Here is an 18148-nt window from a genome sequence, read left to right on the forward strand (position 1 = left end):
TGGCTTGCCTTTGTAGAGCCCAGTTCTTCCCATCTCACAGACATCTAGAAGGAGGAAAGGCCCCATGTGAAGGGCAGGACCAGAGGTAGCAGATATCTGTTCTTCCCACTCACAGCCCATTGGTGGAACTGAGTCACAGGGCCACACCTGTCTGCCAGGAAGTCTTGGAATTGTAGCCATTACCTGGAATGCCATTTACCCAGCTAAAACTTTGTTGGTGTGGAAGAAGGGAATGACATATTTTCAAGGACATGTATTGTTTTTTTTTTGTGGGAATTTTGTTATTGTTGCTGTTTTTAAAGAGATAAGGGATTGCTCTGTGGCCCAGGCTGGAGTGCAGTGACATGATCATAGCTCACTGTAACCTCAAACTCTTGGGCTCAAGAGATCCTCCCATGTCAGCCTCCCAAGTAGCTAGACTACAGGCATGTGCCACCATGTGGGGCTAATTTGTTTTTGAAATGGAGTCTTGCTCTGTTGCCAGGCTGGAGTGCAGTGATGTGATCTCAGCTCACTGCAACTTCTGCCTCCTGGGTTCAAGCAATTCTCCTGCCTCAGCCTCCCAGGTATAGCTAGGATTACAGGCACGCGCCATACACCCAGCTGATTTTTGTATTTTTAGTAGAGGTGGGGTTTCACCATGTTGGGCCAGGGTGGTCTCAATCTCCTGACCTCATGATCCACCTGCCTCGGCCTCCCAAAGTGTTGGGATTACAGGCATGAGCCACTGCGCCTGGCTGTGTAGACAAGATCTTGCTATATTGCTCAGGCTGGTCTCGAACCCCTGGCATCAAGCAATTCTCCTGCTTCAGCCTCCCAAAGTCTTCCCTAGATATTTTAGACCTCAATATCTAACTGCCCTATTGGCATTTCTACTTGGGTCCCTTATGAGACATCACAGATTAAACATGTCTAGAGAGGAACTCTAGGTTTGAACCATTCTTCCTTATATCACTTCCAGTCTTTCCCATCTCAGGGATGGTGGTGCTAGTCACCTATTGCTCAGGACAAACCTGTAGGTCATCCTTGACTCCTTCCAGGTCAAAGTCCAAAATGTATTTCAGATTCTCTTACTTTTCTCCATGGTCATGACCCTGGTCCAAGGAAGCATTGTCTTTTTCCTGGACCATTGCAACAGTTTCTTAACTGGACTTCGGATTCAACTCTTGGTCCTTTCGAACCCCCCTAGTAGTCTTGGTCTTGTTAAAGCACTGGTGAGATCCTGTCACTTTGCTTTGTATCTTTCAGTGGCTCTCCATTGCACTTCAAATATAATCCAAACACTTTGCTTTGGTCTTCAAGACCTTGTATGATCTACCCCTCCCTGTCTCTTCAGTATCATCTCATACCATTCCTTTCCTGTCTGCTCACTCCTGCCCACTCTGCTCCAGCCTCCCCGGCTTATTTGTGACCCTCAAACATGACAAACCATTTCCCATCTTAGGACTTTCAGGGCCTTCCCTCTGCCTGGAATGCTCTCCCAAGGCTGGCTCCTTCTTCCGACTTCAAGTTAAATGTTATCTTCTCAGAAAGGCCTCCTTACCCACGCTATTACTTGCTCTCATAGCCGCTTGTTTGCTTCTTCATTGAACTTCTTTCAGTCTGACATTATCTTATTTGTTTGTTTATTTGCATACTTCTTTGCTCTGGCTGCCTCTAATACAGTCATTCTTAATTCAGGCTCCAGGATGACAAATTGCCTTTAGGTGGACTCAGCTCTAGGGTGGGTAGTGGCTGCCTAGAGTGCATGATTGAAAGGCTGCTTAGGCAGTATCTGGGATCAGCAGGCAAGAGTGCCATGATTGATTAGCAATGTCTACCACAGACTGAGAAATGGAAGGTGGGGCACAGGTGACAAGTATTTGCCATGCCTGATCTGGTTAACTGAGTTTCAGTGATTTGACCAAGGCCACACAACTAGTAAATGACAGAGTTGGGTGGAATCTTGTCTCTTTGGCTATGTGGAATTCCTTTTAAGAAGCCAATACAACCTCATGGTTGATGCCTTGGCCAGAAGTGAAGCCTGTAGCCCTTCCTCAAAAGGGTAAAAAGAGGAAGGGAAAGGAAAGGGAAGCTAGGTTGAAATAACTCCTCTGTCTCAGGTATACAGTTTGGAAGACTTCTTGGCAGTTGGGAAGGCAGGCTTAACACAGTTTTGTCAAAATGTCACTGGGGACATGGTGGCATGGTAAGAAGTATCTGGAGGAGCCCAATGTGATAGCAGACATTCCTTTGATAGGCAGAATTCTGGGGGCTCATCACTCACTGCCACTGACCCACTGCAGTGCCCAGAGCCCACAGAGCAGCTGGCAAAAGCCCCAGAATATTAGGTGTCGTGTGTGTCTATTTAGCCTCAAGGCTCTCTCTCTTGGCTTGTAGGAAGTCACTTGTGAAGCACTCTGCCTTTATGGCGTGTCACTGGGGTGAGAGGCAGCCCAAAAGAGCCACTGTGTCTGAGGCAGCAAAGCAAGCTTTCCTGTCACCCAGAAACCCACACAGGACAGGTGGCTGAAGGAAGCCCAGTATATACAGGAAATGTGGCTGAGAGTTCAGGGCATCACACTGGGCCGGAGTGCCCATCAGCGTGCCCACACAACTTCCGGGACCTCAGGGGCTTATGATACCCACATCGCCTTCTGGGTGGCTTTCTCCTCCTCCTGAAGATGGGTCAGCTATAGTTTGGTAGAACCTACAGGCAAGGAGTTCACCCCCAAGGTTCTTGGGAAGAACACTGGTCACATAAAAGTACTGAATAAAACAGGTTTAGTACAGTGCTCCCCAGACCTGGAGGAGCTTTGGAAAAATACTCACTCCTAGACATCTCCCGAGACCTACTGACTCAGAGCCTCAAAGGGGTAAGTCCTCAAGGTCTGTGCTGTTCGAAGGCTTTCCAGGGCATACTGATGATTATATGGGACTGGCGGTCACAAGTTCAGGGTAAAGAAGGTAGGACTTGGAGGTCTGAAAATCAAGGTTCAAAACCTCCCTGTGATGTTTCTTGGCTGTGTGATCCTGAGCAAGTTACCTGATCTTTCTGAGCCTCAGATTTTAGATGGGACTAATAATGATCATGTATATTCTTCCTTCTCAACATTGGCAGGCAGCTAAAATGAGTTATGGATATGAAATAGATGCTGTGAAGCTGCTTATTTCATTATTAAACCAAGGATGTTGAATTTGGTGATGGTGAGGGGGGAAAGTTCTGGATAAGGGGAAGAGAAGGATGTTGGCCATGGAAACCTTGCAATGCCATTGGAGATCCTGACCTTAGACCTGGCTAGCAGCTTGTGGGAGGACACTGGCTCAGAAGCCATTCCTCCTACTCCCCTGTCTGAACCTTTCCCGTTGGAAGAGAAATACGATGGGGAAGTGCCTGGCATGGGCTTAGGGCCAGGTACAGGGCCACGCTTTGTGGAGCTTTAGCTGGATATTTTTAGTGCCTGGGTATAAAAGAAAGAAGCTTAAAGTGGCCCCACTGCATCTGACCCTGCACACCCAGCTATTTTTACTTCTGAAAGACTGGGATCTTGTCCAGCTTAGGGAGGGAAGATGAGAAGAAAGGAGGGAGGTGGAGGGAAGAAAGGAATTATTTTACTTCCATTAAGAAAAATTTCAGAAGCCTAATCTTATCAAGTCAGCAAGTGGGTATCCGATCCTGGACGCATAGCCGCTGGCTGTGGATGCTGTGACATGCCTGCAGTGGGCTGGAGAGGCCAGCAGAGGGGGAGCCCTGCTCCCCTCCTCTCAAGGAATTTCTGTCCCAGAGTGGCCCTGAAGCCTCTGCTGTTTTTTGTGCCCTGAGCTAGGAAGTGGACTTGGCCACCACAGGCAGGAGGGGCACCAGCCTGGTTATGAGGCCAGTGGAGGTGGGAGCAGTTTCAACTGCAGCCAAGGACCGGACCTCTGTTCTCAAGTTGGACAAAGGCGGCCATCAGACCTGTTGGCATATTCCAGAGAGCCTAGTGTTGGCGCTGTGTGCTCTAGGCACAATATTTAACCTCTCTGAACCTTAATTTTTTGAGGGGTTTTGTTTAATGAATCTGACTCACTGTACTTGCAACTGTGGGGATGTGTTTCTCTGTCTTCCATGAGGAAAAGCCATTCAAGCCAGACTCTGTGACCTTCAATAGGCAGATGAAAGGCAAGAAGTGAATACTGAGCACCTACAGTGAGCCAAGCACTCTGTTACATGTTTCAACACTTCATGTTGTTTAATTCCACTGACCTGAGAAAGAATACATACTTTAAAAAAATTTTAACAGCTTTATTGAAATACAGTTTCATTTAAAGTATGTAGTTTGATAGTGTTTTGTATTATATTCCTGTATTTTTAAATTGTGGCAAAATATATATCATATTTTATATATATAAAATATATAAAACTTGCCATTTTAGAAACTATTTTATATATAAAATATATAAAACTTGCCATTTTAGAAACTATTTTAAGTGTACAATTCAGTGACATCAAACACATTCACAGTGTTACGCAATCACTGGTCAGGTAATGTGGGAAGCCAAGGACAGTGGATTGCTTGAGCTCAGGAGTTTGAGACCAGCCTGGCCAACATGGTGAAATGCTACAAAATATACAAAAATTAGCCAGGTGTGCTGGCATGTACCTGTAATCCCAGCTACTTAGGAGGCTGAGGCAGGAGGATCACTTGAGTATGGGACTGTGCCACTGTACTCCAGCCTGGGTGACAAAGTGAGACCCTGTCTGAAACAAAACAAAACAAATCATTATGTAATCACCATCAGACCAGGAGTTCAAGTCAAATCCGGGCAACATAGTGAGATCTCCCTTCTATCAAAAAAAAAGGAAGGGGCCAGTCACAGTGGTTCATACCTATACTCCCAGCACTTTGGGAGGCTGAGGCAGAAGGATCACTTGAGGCCAGGAGTTTGAGACCAGCCTGGACAACATAGTGAGACCCCATCCTAAAAAAAAAATTCTTTTTTTTAAATTATCTGTGTGTGGTGGCGTGTGCCTATCATCCCAGCTATGTGGGAGGCTGTGGTGGGAGGATCTCTTGAAGCTGAGAGGTTGAGGCTGCAGTGAGCCAGCCTGTCCAATACAGTGAGACCCTGTCTCTTAAAAACAAAAATGGTCTGCAGTGGTGTGTACTTGTAGTCTCAGCTACCAGGGAGGCTGAGGCAGGAGGATGGTTTGAGCCCAGGAGTTTGAGGTTGCAGTGAGCTGTGACAGACCCACTGCACTGCATCCTGGGCAACAGAACAAGACTTGTCTCAAAGAAAAAAGAAGAAGTGGAATCACGTATTATCTGTCCTTTTGTATCTGGTTTATTTTCTTTAGCATAGTATTTTTAAAGCATTCGTGTTATAGCATATATCAGAACTTTATTCTGATTTACTTTATTTACTAGTCTCTGACTAGTAATATTTCACATATATACCACATCCGTTTCTCCATTCATCTGTCGGCAGACACTTGGGTATTTCCACCTTTTGGCTATTGTGAATTATGCTGCAGTGAACATTGTCCTACAGGTGTCTGTTCAAATACCTCCTTTTTATTTTAATAAAAATGTGCTTTCTTTCCCCACACTACACTGATGTATGTTCAAATGCCTCTTTTCAGTATTTTTTTTTTTTTTTTTTGAGACAGAGTTTCACTCTTCTTACCCAGGCTGGAGTGCAATGGAGTGATCTCGGCTCACCGCAACCTCCGCCTCCTGGGTTCAGGCAATTCTCCTGCCTCAGCCTCCTGAGTAGCTGGGATTACAGGCACGCGCCACCATGCCCAGCTAATTTTTTGTATTTTTAGTAGAGACAGGGTTTCACCATGTTGACCAGGATGGTCTTGATCTCTTGATCTCGTGATCCACCTGCCTCGGCCTCCCAAAGTGCTGGGATTACAGGCGTGAGCCACCGTGCCCGGCCCTCTCTTTTCAGTTTTTTGGGGTGTATACTTAAGAGTGGAATGGCTGCATCATACGATTCTGTTTAGCTTTAGAGCCATCAAACTATGTTCCACGTGGTTACACCATTTTACTTTTCCAGCAGCATGTTTTTTAAGTTTTTAATTAAACTTCTTATTTTGAGATAATTGCATATTCACATGCAGTTGTAAGAAATAATGCAGAGAGACGCCATGCATCACTTACCCAGTTTCTCCTTATGATAACATCTTTAAAAACTACCATACAATATCACAACCAGGATATTGACATTGATACGGTCAGTTGGCATTTATATGGTCAAGATGCAGAAAATCTTTAAGGGTGAAGTGGTTTTTTAATTAATTTTTTTTAGATGGAGTCTCACTCTGTTGCCGAGGCTGGAGTGCAATGGCGTGATCTCAACTCAAGAACTCCATCTGCACAGGGTCATGTATTCCAGGGATTATCAATTGTTATCTATTCATGGAGCACTCAGAAATATTAAAATTTTGACCTGTACACATTAAGGGATTAAATGGTGTTAACAGTGGTTAACACAAAGGATCTGTATTTATTACAGTATTTAGAAATCTGTGACTCTTTACATCTAAGCATTATTAATGCTTTTTTACATTCAGAAAAGTATCAATAACATGATAAAATCTAATAATTCTAGACAGTAATTGTAAGTTAATTCATATTTTAATGTGCTTCCTGAGTCTACTTTTAGATATTTTACTAATATAAGGACACAACCAATAAGGCAACTCTCATTTCAAGTTCAAGGCTTCTTGTTTTTTTTTCCAGTTAGTGTTTGTGAGGCTTAAGCATCCTAATATTAAAAGTAATTGCCCATTGTATCAGTCAGTGAAAATTGCTTTCTGCTGCAAGTTATAGAGAACCTGATAGCTAGTGGCATAAACATGGATAAATGAAGTTGATTTTTCCACCGTACAAGAAGCCTGGACATAGGCAGTTGCTGTATTGCATAGAGTTCTCAGCCATGGTGACAAGAGCTCCAGCTCTTTCTTCCTCTCTGGTGTTCTTTGGTGTCCTCAGACAGCCACATGGCTACAAGGTGGTTGCCACAGCTGTAGGAGGGGCAAGAGAAAGGGAAAAAGAGCTGCACTGAACATGTCTGTCCCTTTTATCAGAAAAGCAAAACCATTCTAGAAGCCCCATCATGGACTTACCCCTACATCCTATTGGTGTGGTGGTGCATGCCTGTGGTCCCAGATACTCAGGAGGCTGAGGCATGAGAATGGCTTGCACCTGGGGGGGGAGGTTGCAGTGAGCCAAGATGGCACCACTGCACTCCAGCCTGGGCCTCAGAGTGAGACTGTCTCAAAAACAAGAAAAAAGGGAGAAGGCCACTTCATGTAAGTGGGTATCCATCTTCCCCCCCCACCAGGCTGGGGAAACACAGGTCTGTGTCACAGGACCCTCCCACCTAAATGGCCTTTAGCAAGTCCTGACTCTGAGGCAGTGCCAGGGCAGGGGGAGAAATAGCGCAAGCCTGGATCCTGTCCTCCAAAGACCCACTGAATTGAAGAGCTGATGGGTATAAAGGGAAACCTGCATGAGGTAGCCTGTGAGGTACCAGGTGAATGCGGAAGTGCTGTGGGTCAGCAGGAGGGTGGTGGGAGAGATGGCTTCAGCCAGCCTATTGGAACTGCTTTCCAGTTTCCCAAGCATTTTCCTGCCGTTAAGTCATGCAATTGTTACAAAAGCCATCCGGCTTGAGCAGAGCTGGTTTTACCACTGCCTCCTCTCCATACCTGATGATGCAGCTGAAACCGTGACAGAGCACTTGTCCAAGGCCAAATAACCTGTAAGGGGCAGAGATGGGCATGGGACCTTCATCATGGTGCCCATGGGCTGCAGTGTGTGCCTAGGGCAGGATCAGAAAACAGACAGGAAGCAAGGGGAACAAACACATTTCACATCGGTCTGTACATAATTAAACCCAACAGGCCACTTTTTTTTTAACAGCATAACCTGATAATTGATACATATATTGATTGGAGCCATTGACCTCTATGCTGTAAAGATCTGGAGGAGAAAATTTAGAGGAGAACTTACGTTTGCTGTGCCCGGGAGGTCATACCGTGGAATGGCAAAGAGCTTGGGTCTTTTATTGGGCAAATTACTGAATCTCTCTGAGCCTCAGTTTTGATTATTTGTAAAATGAGGATAATAGCACCTGCTTTATATTTTTGCGACTTAAGTAAGGTAATACATGCAGAGTGTCCTTTACAAATTATGCTGTTATCATTATCATGATTAATGTGATTTACCAAAAACTTGTGTGCAATGTTGGGGAACAGTGATAATAAGGGTGATGATGATAATAAAAATTCCGTTTTCTTTCTTTCTTTTTTTTTTTTTGAGATGGAGTCTCACTCTGTCACCCAGGCTGAAATGCAATGGTGCAATCTCGGCTCACTGCAAACTCCATCTCCCAGGTTCAAGCGATTCTCCTGCCTCAGCCTCCTGAGTAGCCGGGACTATAGGCACGTGCCACCCCACTCAGCTAATTTTTATATTTTTGGTAGAGATGGGGTTTCACTACGTTGGCCAGGCTGTTCTCGAACTATTGACTTCATGATCCACCTGCCTCAGCCTCCCAAAGTTCTGGGATTACAGGTGTGAGCCACCATGCCCGGCCTAATAATCTCCTTTTCTAAGCACATGCTGCGTCTTGGGTACCATGACAGACCTTGGATCAGGACAGTGCACTACCCCTGGCCTTACTGGGCACCTTGTGAGTAGGAGAAGCCCAGTGTGGTCTGGGATCCTATGAAGAAGCCCCAGCCCCGCTTGGGGATGGAGAGGAAAGAGGTACATCCACCCCTGTACTCATCAAGCTTTTCCTGAACATCCATGAAAGGTCAGGTCCTATATCAGGGTGCAGAACATCCCAGATGGAGGCATCAGCAGTGGTGGCGGCTGCCCATCTCCTTGCCTTGCTGAGGGACGGCCACCTCTTTTTATTTTGTGTTGAGCGTGTCTCACCTGATTGACAGCTGCTTGCAGGGAACCAGGCTAAATGGGATGGGAAAGTTCATTCCAGTGGCTTCTAGGAAAGAAGGTTAGTAAAGTGGGGAAGGGGCTTGTCCTAGACTCAAGGAGAGTATATGTTTAAGACCCTAGCACACAGTGGGTGCTCAGTAAGTGGGGGACTTTTCTGTCTCTGATGGATGAAGTGGACCATTTTCACTCTGGGTCCTGTCACCATTCCAAGGGGAAGCAGAGCGGGATGGGGAGTTTGGTTTGTCCTGGGTGTAGTGAGCAGAGGAGGCTTCTGTGTAGACGTGTCACAGGATGGAGTCAGAAAGCTTTTCTAGACAGGGAACTCTTCCCAAAAAACCTTTTACAGGAGGAATCATCCTTCCTGTGTTTGCATCTGCTCCTTCTGCCCTCACTGGAGGGGCTTGGAGGGGTGATGGGCAAATGTGAGTCAACACGCTGGCAGCACATAGGTTCTGTTCTGGAGCACATGGGATCTAGCTGTCCCCTTAGGGTCCAAGGTGCTGGTAGAAGTTGATGCTACAGCTGTGTTTGCCAGGATGCCTTACTGCAGCGTGCCTCAACCTACTGTGCGTGCGGATCACCTTGTCTGATTCCTCTGTGGCCAGGCTGGAGGATTTTTGGGCTTCTAACAAGCCTTAAATGATGGTGCTGATGCTGGCCTGCAGACCACACCAGAGGAGGAAGACAGCAGAGACTGCTCCTGCCCACACCTACTCAGCACTCTCTATTTGTGTGTGTGTGCATGTGTGTGCGTATATATGCATGTGTGTGTGTGTGTGTGTGTGTGTGTGTGTGTGTGTGCATGTGCGCTGATCTGACACCTGGGCTTTCTTTGGCCACCAAAGTCTGCTCAGCTTGGACCTGGGAGGCAGGCAAGAAGTGCCAAAGCAGCCTGTAGCTGGGAGCCTCAGTTGCCCACAGCCGTACTGTCCTCAGGAACACATGTGTTACTGGCTTTCTTCCCTCCTCAGAAACTGCTTGCAGACACAGCCTTGTCTCAGACTCTGCTCCTGGGGAAGTCAACAACAGATGTCAGTTATAAAATCTGACCTTCTAGGCAGAAGGGGAGTTTATTGGAAGCCTATCTGGATGCTCAAAGACTACATTTAGAAACCTGACGAGAACCAGGAGAAGCCCTAGAAAGCCCAGGAGCAGGGATGCAGTAGCCAGGATGCGCTGACCAGGGGCTGCCTACGCTCTGCTGGGAAGGCACAGCTGGCTTGATCCATCCTCAACTTCGCTCTGTCCTTGTGCCTCCATTTGATGGTGCACTTGGCTGAGCCTGTGTCACGTCCATGCCTTTACCTCCAGAGGGCAGAGAGAAGGATAACATGCACCTCTCAGATATCCATTGAGGGGTGAGGTGCAGGCAGGGGAATTACCTTTTTAAAAATTGTTTAGATTTTCTTTTGAGATGGAGTCTTACTCTGTCACTCAGGCTGGAGTGCAGTGGTGCCATCTCAACTCACTGCAACCTCCACCTCCCAGGTTCAAGAGATTCTTGTGCCTTAGCCTCTCAAGTAGCTGAAATTATAGGCATGTTCCACCATACCTGGCTAATTTTTGTATTTTTAGTAGAGATGGGGTTTTGCCATGGTGGCCAGACTGGTCTCCAATTGCTGACCTCAAGGAATCTGTCCGCCATGGCCTTCCAAAGTGCTAGGATTACAGGAAACCTGGGTGGGCTGCTGAGGAGATGCCCCCTCTCCCCAACTAAAAAAATGTTCACTGCAATCATGCAGCACCAGGCACAAATGCACCAGGTTGTGGGGTTGAGAAAAGACATTGCTGATGAATATGTGGAGTGATGGGCTCACTCAGTGAGCTGGCAGCATCCTTGCCCTCCAGTGGGGGATGCAGGCCGGAGTCTTGAACTGAAAACTCCTGGGGGGTGGGGGTGGAGGGTTGTTCTTAGCATCTCAAAGTTCCTTTAGGGCAACGCCCACTTAAAGGAATTTTCTCCTGGAATTCAGTAAACAAAATAATTTTGCTTTCAGTTGCTCTAGGAAACTTCCTCTTTCTTCCCAGGGACTTAACTTTGGTAGCTGTACATCCTAACAAAGAAACAGCCAGAAAATAGCCCCAGGCACGAATGGGCTCTAAGTCATTATTCCATTAAGTTACCTTTGTTCTGGCTTCCCCTTGCCTCTTCTGGAGAAAGGCCTGAATCAGTGGGACTGGCCTGGCCAACCTTCTGGGGTTGGAGGATGGACAAGGCTGGGGCAGGGAGGAAGATTCTGTTTCTTCTGTTCCTGATCGAGCAAGCTCTGAGTTATTAGAAAAGGGCAAGGCAGGGCCCTGAAGGTTAATTGACTAGGACTCTGTAAGGGTGATACTCACTGCCTTTGCGGAAAGAACAGAAGTTGAACCTGGCCTGTCAGCAGAGGCCGAGGTGGCAACCCAGCTTTCTTCTCTGACTCTGGTCTCAGTGCTTCATTTCGCATGTATGTCAGTCAAGGCCCATTTCACGGTCAGGAAAAGGGAGACGTTCAGTGAGCTCAAGGTAAGGACTCCAAGAAGGGTCATTATCTGAGGCTGGCCTGGAAAAGCCACAGCAAGAAGGCAGAAGTGGCTTCCAGGCCCCACAGGGCCCCAGCACTGCCCTCGGAGCACCTGCTCTCCGGTGCTTTTTCTGTTGGTTCAGACTTTGTAACCAATTTGATGGGGTCCATCCTTAGTTGCAGGCCAGGCCACATCAGTGGGTGGCCAGTCTGAGCTGTGTGCCTGCCTGAGGCCCTGTGCCTTTGATCTGCTGGTGGGGGGCATGAAATGGTTCCAATGTGTCTGTACAGGCAGCAGGAGCTGTGGGTAGGGCAGGCTTCTGGAAGGCAATTTGGAGGCAGTGACAATGACAGATCCCTTCAGGGAAAACTCTCACTCCTGGAAGTGGGTGTCCACGTGGAGTAGCCGCCACTGCTTTTGCACCTGCTCTCGAGATATTTCCAGGCACTGATTTTCTGGTCCAGAGGGGGCCGGTCCACCTGGTGCATTCCTATCCCCTGGGGAATTGTGTAAAGACAGACTCTAGAGCTTTATGCTAGAACCTCAGAGTGGGGTCTAGAAATTGACATTCACAATGAGCACCTCCTCCAATGTTTCTTATGTGAAAAGTTTGAAAACCCTTAAGGTACCTGTGAATGACTGGGATTCCTTTCTTTTTTTGCCAAGTTAACCCTCCCTGGATTCAAAGCAGATCTGACAAAATATGACTTCTTCCCCCAACACTTGGTAGAGTGCCTTTGTTGATGTAAGGAGACCCAAGGGCTGAGGTTTGCTTGGGATGGATTTCAGAAGGATATTGAATCCAGAGACACAGGATCAGACCTGGAGCAACTGGGATGTACCTTTACTGTTAGACAGTTAATTGTCCAGGCTGGGTGTGGTGGCTCAAGCCTGTAATCCCAGCACTTTGGTAGGCCAAGGTGGGCAGATAACGAGGTCAAGAGATCGAGATCATCCTGGCCAACATGGTGAAACCCCATCTCTACTAAAAATACAAAAATTAGCTGGGCATGGTGGTGCATGCCTGTAATCCCAGCTGCTCGGGAGGCTGAGGCAGGAGAATCACTTGAACCTGGGAATTGGAGGTTGCAGTGAGCTGAGCTGGTGCCACTGCACTGGGCAACAGAACAAGACTCTGTCTCAAAAAAAGAAAAAGAAAAAAAAATTAATCGTCCAGCCACCTGGCCTGAGGCTGGCTGTGGGGCAGCTGTCAAAGGTCATCTGAGCATGGCCCTGAAGGACCCAGCCAGTGCTGAAATTCCAAAGTCAGTGCTTCTGCTCCTGGTGATGTTGAACAGCTCCTGAGATCTTTTCCATTTCCTCCCCAATAGGTGTGCGCCTTGATCGAGTGCGTGGAGGCCGCCAGAAATACAAGCGACGGCTGGACTCAGAGAGCAGCCCATATCTGAGCTTACAAATTTCTCCACCTGCTAAAAAGCCATGTGAGTGTCAGGGCAGTCCCTACCCCTTTTGCCAGCTTCTGTACCTGGAACATCGGGCATCCCTTAGAGAAATGTCATCTTCCCATCAGTGGGTCATGAGACAGTGTGGATCTTGGGGAGGTGACATCAGTGCCTGGCATATTCAGAATGTAGCTCCAAATGAAGCATGGTCCTGACAAGCCACTGGCCCCACTGTCCAGAACATGACTCCTTTTGCCACCCACCCAAAGTTACTCTGCAGGTTCCTCCTGGAGAATTCAGCAGGTAGCTTCGCTTGGAGGGATATTTCTCAACACCCAGATCACCACTGCCAGCAACTTCATGGAGCCAGAACAGGAGGGGAGATAACAGCCGCTTTGACCTTCCTGGGGCTCTGAGTCCTTTGACCTTCTGACCCATCTAAGCCTGCTGCCCAGCCCCTTCCTTCTTTTCTCAGCATTTACCTTTCCCTCTTTGGTTGTTGCAGTGACCAAGATTGTCTCATACCTACTGGTGGCTGAGCCAGACAAGCTCTACGCCATGCCTCCCCCTGGCATGCCTGAGGGGGACATCAAGGCTCTGACCACTCTCTGTGACCTGGCAGACCGGGAGCTTGTGGTCATCATTGGCTGGGCCAAACACATCCCAGGTGAGCTTGTGGGACCAGGGGACAGTGTGGCCAGGGACTCTCAGCCAGTATCCCCACTGCCTACCCAATGGCTGTGCTTCTGATGCCCAGATCCTGGCCTCCAGAAGGCCTGTGAAATCCTGGCAAGCCTGTTTCTCTGAGCTCCTTTTTCCTCCTTGTAGCATTGGAGGACAGGTAGTTAGAAGGCCCAGTGAGGTTTATACACTGCTGTGGGCTCTTCAGAACTAGTTACCATTCCAGGAGGGGCCATGATTGAATCTACAATCAGTATAATATTCAAAGAACAAGTTCCTTGAGCCCTTAAAAAAGAGTAGGGTTTTCTTGTAAACCGTATTGGAATGATGCCAGAAAACACCAGAAGAAAGACTGACTCTCTCTTCCTATGGAGGCAGGCAGAATGGAGCAGTTAGGAGCATGGGCTTGGGAATCAAATCAGGATTCCAATTCTGAGTCTGCAGCTTACTAGCTGAGGAACCCTAGGTAGGCCACCTGACCTCTGTCAAATGGGAACACAAGAGCTTTGACGTGAGGGTGAAATGAGATCCTGTATGTGCAGCGTTCAGCACAGTGCCTGGAACGTGCTGGCATCAGTTGCATGCCCACTATTGCCATTTACCTGATCTCTCAGGGATGCCTGTCTCTGGATTGGCTTCTGAGATCTTTTTCTTTTTCTCATAATTCTTGTACATCTAATTAAATTTACAAAGATGGTTAAGGTTAAGTTCTTTTAATTATTCCATTATTATTATTTTTTTATTGCATTTTAGGTTTTGGGGTACATGTGAAGAACATGCAAGATTGTTGCATAGGTACACACATGGCAGTGTGATTTGCTGCCTTCCTCCCCTTCACCTGTATCTGCCATTTCTCCCCATGCTATCTCTCCCCAATTCCCTACCCCCCACTGTCCCTCCCCTATTTCCCCCCAACAGACCCCAGTGTGTGATGCTCCCCTCCCTGTGACCACGTGTTCTCATTGTTCAACAGCCGCCTATGAGTGAGAACATGCTGTGTTTGATTTTCTGTTCTTGTGTCAGTTTGCTGAGAATGATTGTTTCCAGCTTCATCCATGTCCCTACAAAGAACTCATCGTTTTTGATGGCTGCATAGTATTCCATGGTGTATATGTGCCACATTTTCCCTGTCCAGTCTGTCATCGATGGGTATTTGGGTTCGTTCCAGGTCTTTGCTATTGTAAACTGTGCTGCAATGAACATTCCTGTGCATGTGTCCTTATAGTAGAACACTTTATAATCCTTTGGATATATACACAGTAATGGGATTGCTGGGTCAAATGGAATATCTATTTCTAGGTCCTTGAGGAATTGCCACACTATCTTCCACAATGGTTGAACTAATTTACACTCCCACCAACAGTGTAAAAGTGTTCCTATTTCTCCACATCCTCTCCAGCATCTGTTGTCTCCAGATTTTTTAATGATCACCATTCTAACTGGTGTGAGATGGTATCTCAGTGTGGTTTTGATTTGCATCTCTCTGATGACCAGTGATGATGAGCATTTTTCATATGTTTGTTGGCCTCATGTATGTCTTTTTTCTAAAGTGTCTGTTCATATCCTTTGCCGACTTTTGAATGGGCCTATTTGTTTTTTTCTTGTAAATCTGTTTTAGTTCTTTGTAGATTCTTGATAGCAGCCCTTTGTCAGATGGGTAGACTGCAAAAATTTTTTCCCATTCTGTTGGTTGCCGGTTCACTCTAATGACTGTTTCTTTTGCCATGCAGAAGCTGTGTAGTTTGATTAGGTCCCATTTGTCTATTCTGGTTTTGTTGCCAATGCTTTTGGTATTTTGGTCATGAAGTCCTTGCCTACACCTATGTCCTGAATGGTTTTGCCTAGATTTTCTTCTAGGGTTTTTATGGTGTTAGGTCTTATGTTTAAGTCTTTAATCCATCTGGAGTTAATTTTAGTGTAAGGTGTCAAGAAGGGTTCCAGTTTCTGCTTTCTGCACATGGCTAGCCAGTTTTGCCAACATCATTTATTAAACAGGGAATCCTTTCCCCTTTGCTTACTTTTTTAAGGTTTGTCAAAGATCAGATGGTTTTAGATACGTCGTGTTGCCTCCAAGGCCTCTGTTCTGTTCTATTGGTCTATATGTCTGTTTTGGTACCAGTACCATGCTTTTTGATTACTGTAGCCTTGTAGTATAGTTTGAAGTCTGGTAGTGTGATGCCTCCTGCTTTGTTCTTTTTGCTTAGAACTGACTTGGCTATGCAGGCTCTCTTTTGGTTCCATATGAAGTTTAAGGTGGTTTTTTCCAGTTCTGTGAAGAAGGTCATTGGTAGCTTGATGGGGATAGTGTTGAATCTGTACATTATTTTGGGCAGTATGGCCATTTTCATGATATTGATTCTTCCTAACCATGAGCATGGAATGTTTCTCCATCTGTCTGTGTCCTCTCCTCTCTTATTTCATTGAGCAGTGGTTTATAGTTCTCCTTGAAGAGGTACTTTACGTTCCTTGTTAGTTGTATTCCTAGGTATTTTATTCTCTTTGTAGCAATTGTGAATGGCAGTTTGTTCTTGATTTGGCTTTCTTTAAGTCAATTATTGGTGTATAGGAGTGCTTGTGATTTTTGCACATTGATTTTGTATCCTGAGACTTTGCTGAAGTTGCTTATCAGTTTCAGGAGATTTTGGGCTGGGGAAATGGGGTCTTCTAGATATACAATCATGTCATCTGCAAATAGAGACAATTTGACTTCCTCCTTTCCTATTTGAATACCCTTTATTTCTTCTTCTTGCCTGATTGCTCTGGCTGGCTTCTGAGATCTTAAGGGCATTTCTGGGTTGGAAAGTGTGCATTGCATGTTTCAGGCTGTGTGGCCTTCTCTTCACTGCATGTGGACCCAAACCCTGCTTTCACTCTCTTGTTTTGGGCAGATGGTAGGAGCTTTGTTATTTTTGTAGATGCCAACATCCACATATTATACATTACATACATATTGGGGGCCTTTCTCTGTGCAGGTTATTCCTCAACTTCTTTAAGACTCTAATAAGTTGACTCAGAGTGTGGTAGAAACATCCTTTTATTGTTTTGGTAGTGACCCACCATGGAAGTGGGCAAGTCAGCATCCTGTCTGTAGATCTGTTTTTGGTTTGTCGTGGCTCTGAAAGATGAATACAGCATGCAGACGATACAGCAAAGGTGTCCTAGACTTTAGATGCCAAGGCCCATAGTTGTTTGTTTGTTTTTTGAGACAGGTCTCGCCCTCTTGCCCAGGCTGGAGTGCAATGGCGTGATCTCGGCTCACTGCACCCTCCGCCTCCTGGGTTCAAGTGATTCTCCTGCCTCAGCCTCCTGAGTAGCTGGGACTATAGGTGCATGCCACCACATCCAGCTATTTTTTTTTGTAATTTTAGTAGAGATAGGGTTTTGCCATGTTGGGCAGGCTGATCTCGAACTCCTGACCTCAAGTGATCCGCCCGCCTCGGCCTCCCAAAGTACTGGGATTACAGGTGTGAGCCACCATGCCTGGCCCAAGGCCCACAGTTGATTGAGGGAATAAAAAAAGTCCTTCTGTGTGAGACCCTGCATGCCCAAGTTACAAGAAGGAGACTTCCTGTGGACAGGGATGCACAGGGAGATTAGAGGACCCAGAGGCTCTGCTGGCAAGAACCGCCTGGTGGTCCCTGGGCATTCTGACCAGGGATCTAGTCTGATATGCCCTTACTAAGGAGCTCAACCTCTCGGGGATTACACACTCAGTAGTTTTTGAATCTGCCCAGTGCTGGTTCAGCAGAGATGTGGGGTCAGGCCACTGCTTAAGACACCTCAGCCTGGATTACTCCACTAACCCAGGGCCAAATTGGGTACAGCTAACCCCTGGCCCCACCCCCACACTCCTGTTCCAGGTTGAACAGATCCTACATCCTAGCAATGGCTCATGAGTGGCGCCTGGTGGTCCCCTGGGTCATTGCTTCCTTATTCCACAACCCCATCCCTGCAACACCATGGAGGGAGTAGATAGGACCAGGAGACCCTGTCTCCCTTGCACTTGTTTTTCTCTGTGCCTTTCCACCTCCCAGCTCCATCTCCCATCTGTGCTCAACCAAGAGGGCAGGGCTAGAGCAGAGTGGATGCTAAACACATAGACTTGGGAATCAGGCAGCCTGGGCTTTCATCTCAGCTCTGTCCTTACTGGCCTTGTGCAAGATACTGAATTTTTCAAAGCTTTAGTGTCCTTGTCTGTAAAAATCATGATAGAGCCCTTCACGGATTGCTGGGAGGAGGTGTCGCACTTCGTGTGCATGGTTAAATGGCAGAGATGCCTACCATGGCCGTTGTTACTAATAGTAATCATAGCCTCCTTTCACACCTTGTCCATTTTTAGTAGAAAAGTAAAATAAAAACAGGGGCTCTATTGTCCGTCTAAGTGCTAATTTGCCTATTTTGCATAAATCTGCATGCTGAATTCTTTGCCTCCTGACATTCCAGTAGTTAAGGTAAAATTAATTAGTGGAGTCTCCTGCCACTGCATGTAAACCTCATATTAAGGGCAAGGACACAATCAAGTGCCTGAGGGTTTTTTTTTTTTTTGAGATGGAGTCTCCCTCTGTCACCCAGGCTGGAGTGCAGTAGTGTGATCTCAGCTCACTGCAACCTCTGCCACCCAGGTTC

The 18148-nt window shown here is 46.7% G+C and overlaps 1 protein-coding gene across 3 annotated transcripts in view; it reads left to right on the top strand.

Moving 5' to 3' along the window:
• The window catches only part of ESRRB (estrogen related receptor beta), a 194769-nt gene that overhangs the window by 161369 nt on the left and 15252 nt on the right, over positions 1–18148 (top strand). For all 3 annotated transcript variants that reach the window (XM_009006371.5, XM_035261123.3, XM_054240229.2), the window contains exons 4-5: positions 12770–12880; positions 13347–13508. In XM_009006371.5, the coding sequence (XP_009004619.1) occupies positions 12770–12880; positions 13347–13508 (273 nt within the window). The remainder of the gene's footprint in view (positions 1–12769; positions 12881–13346; positions 13509–18148) is intronic.

Source organism: Callithrix jacchus, chromosome 8 (assembly GCF_049354715.1).
Source record: "Callithrix jacchus isolate 240 chromosome 8, calJac240_pri, whole genome shotgun sequence".
Taxonomy (NCBI): Eukaryota; Metazoa; Chordata; class Mammalia; order Primates; family Cebidae; genus Callithrix; species Callithrix jacchus.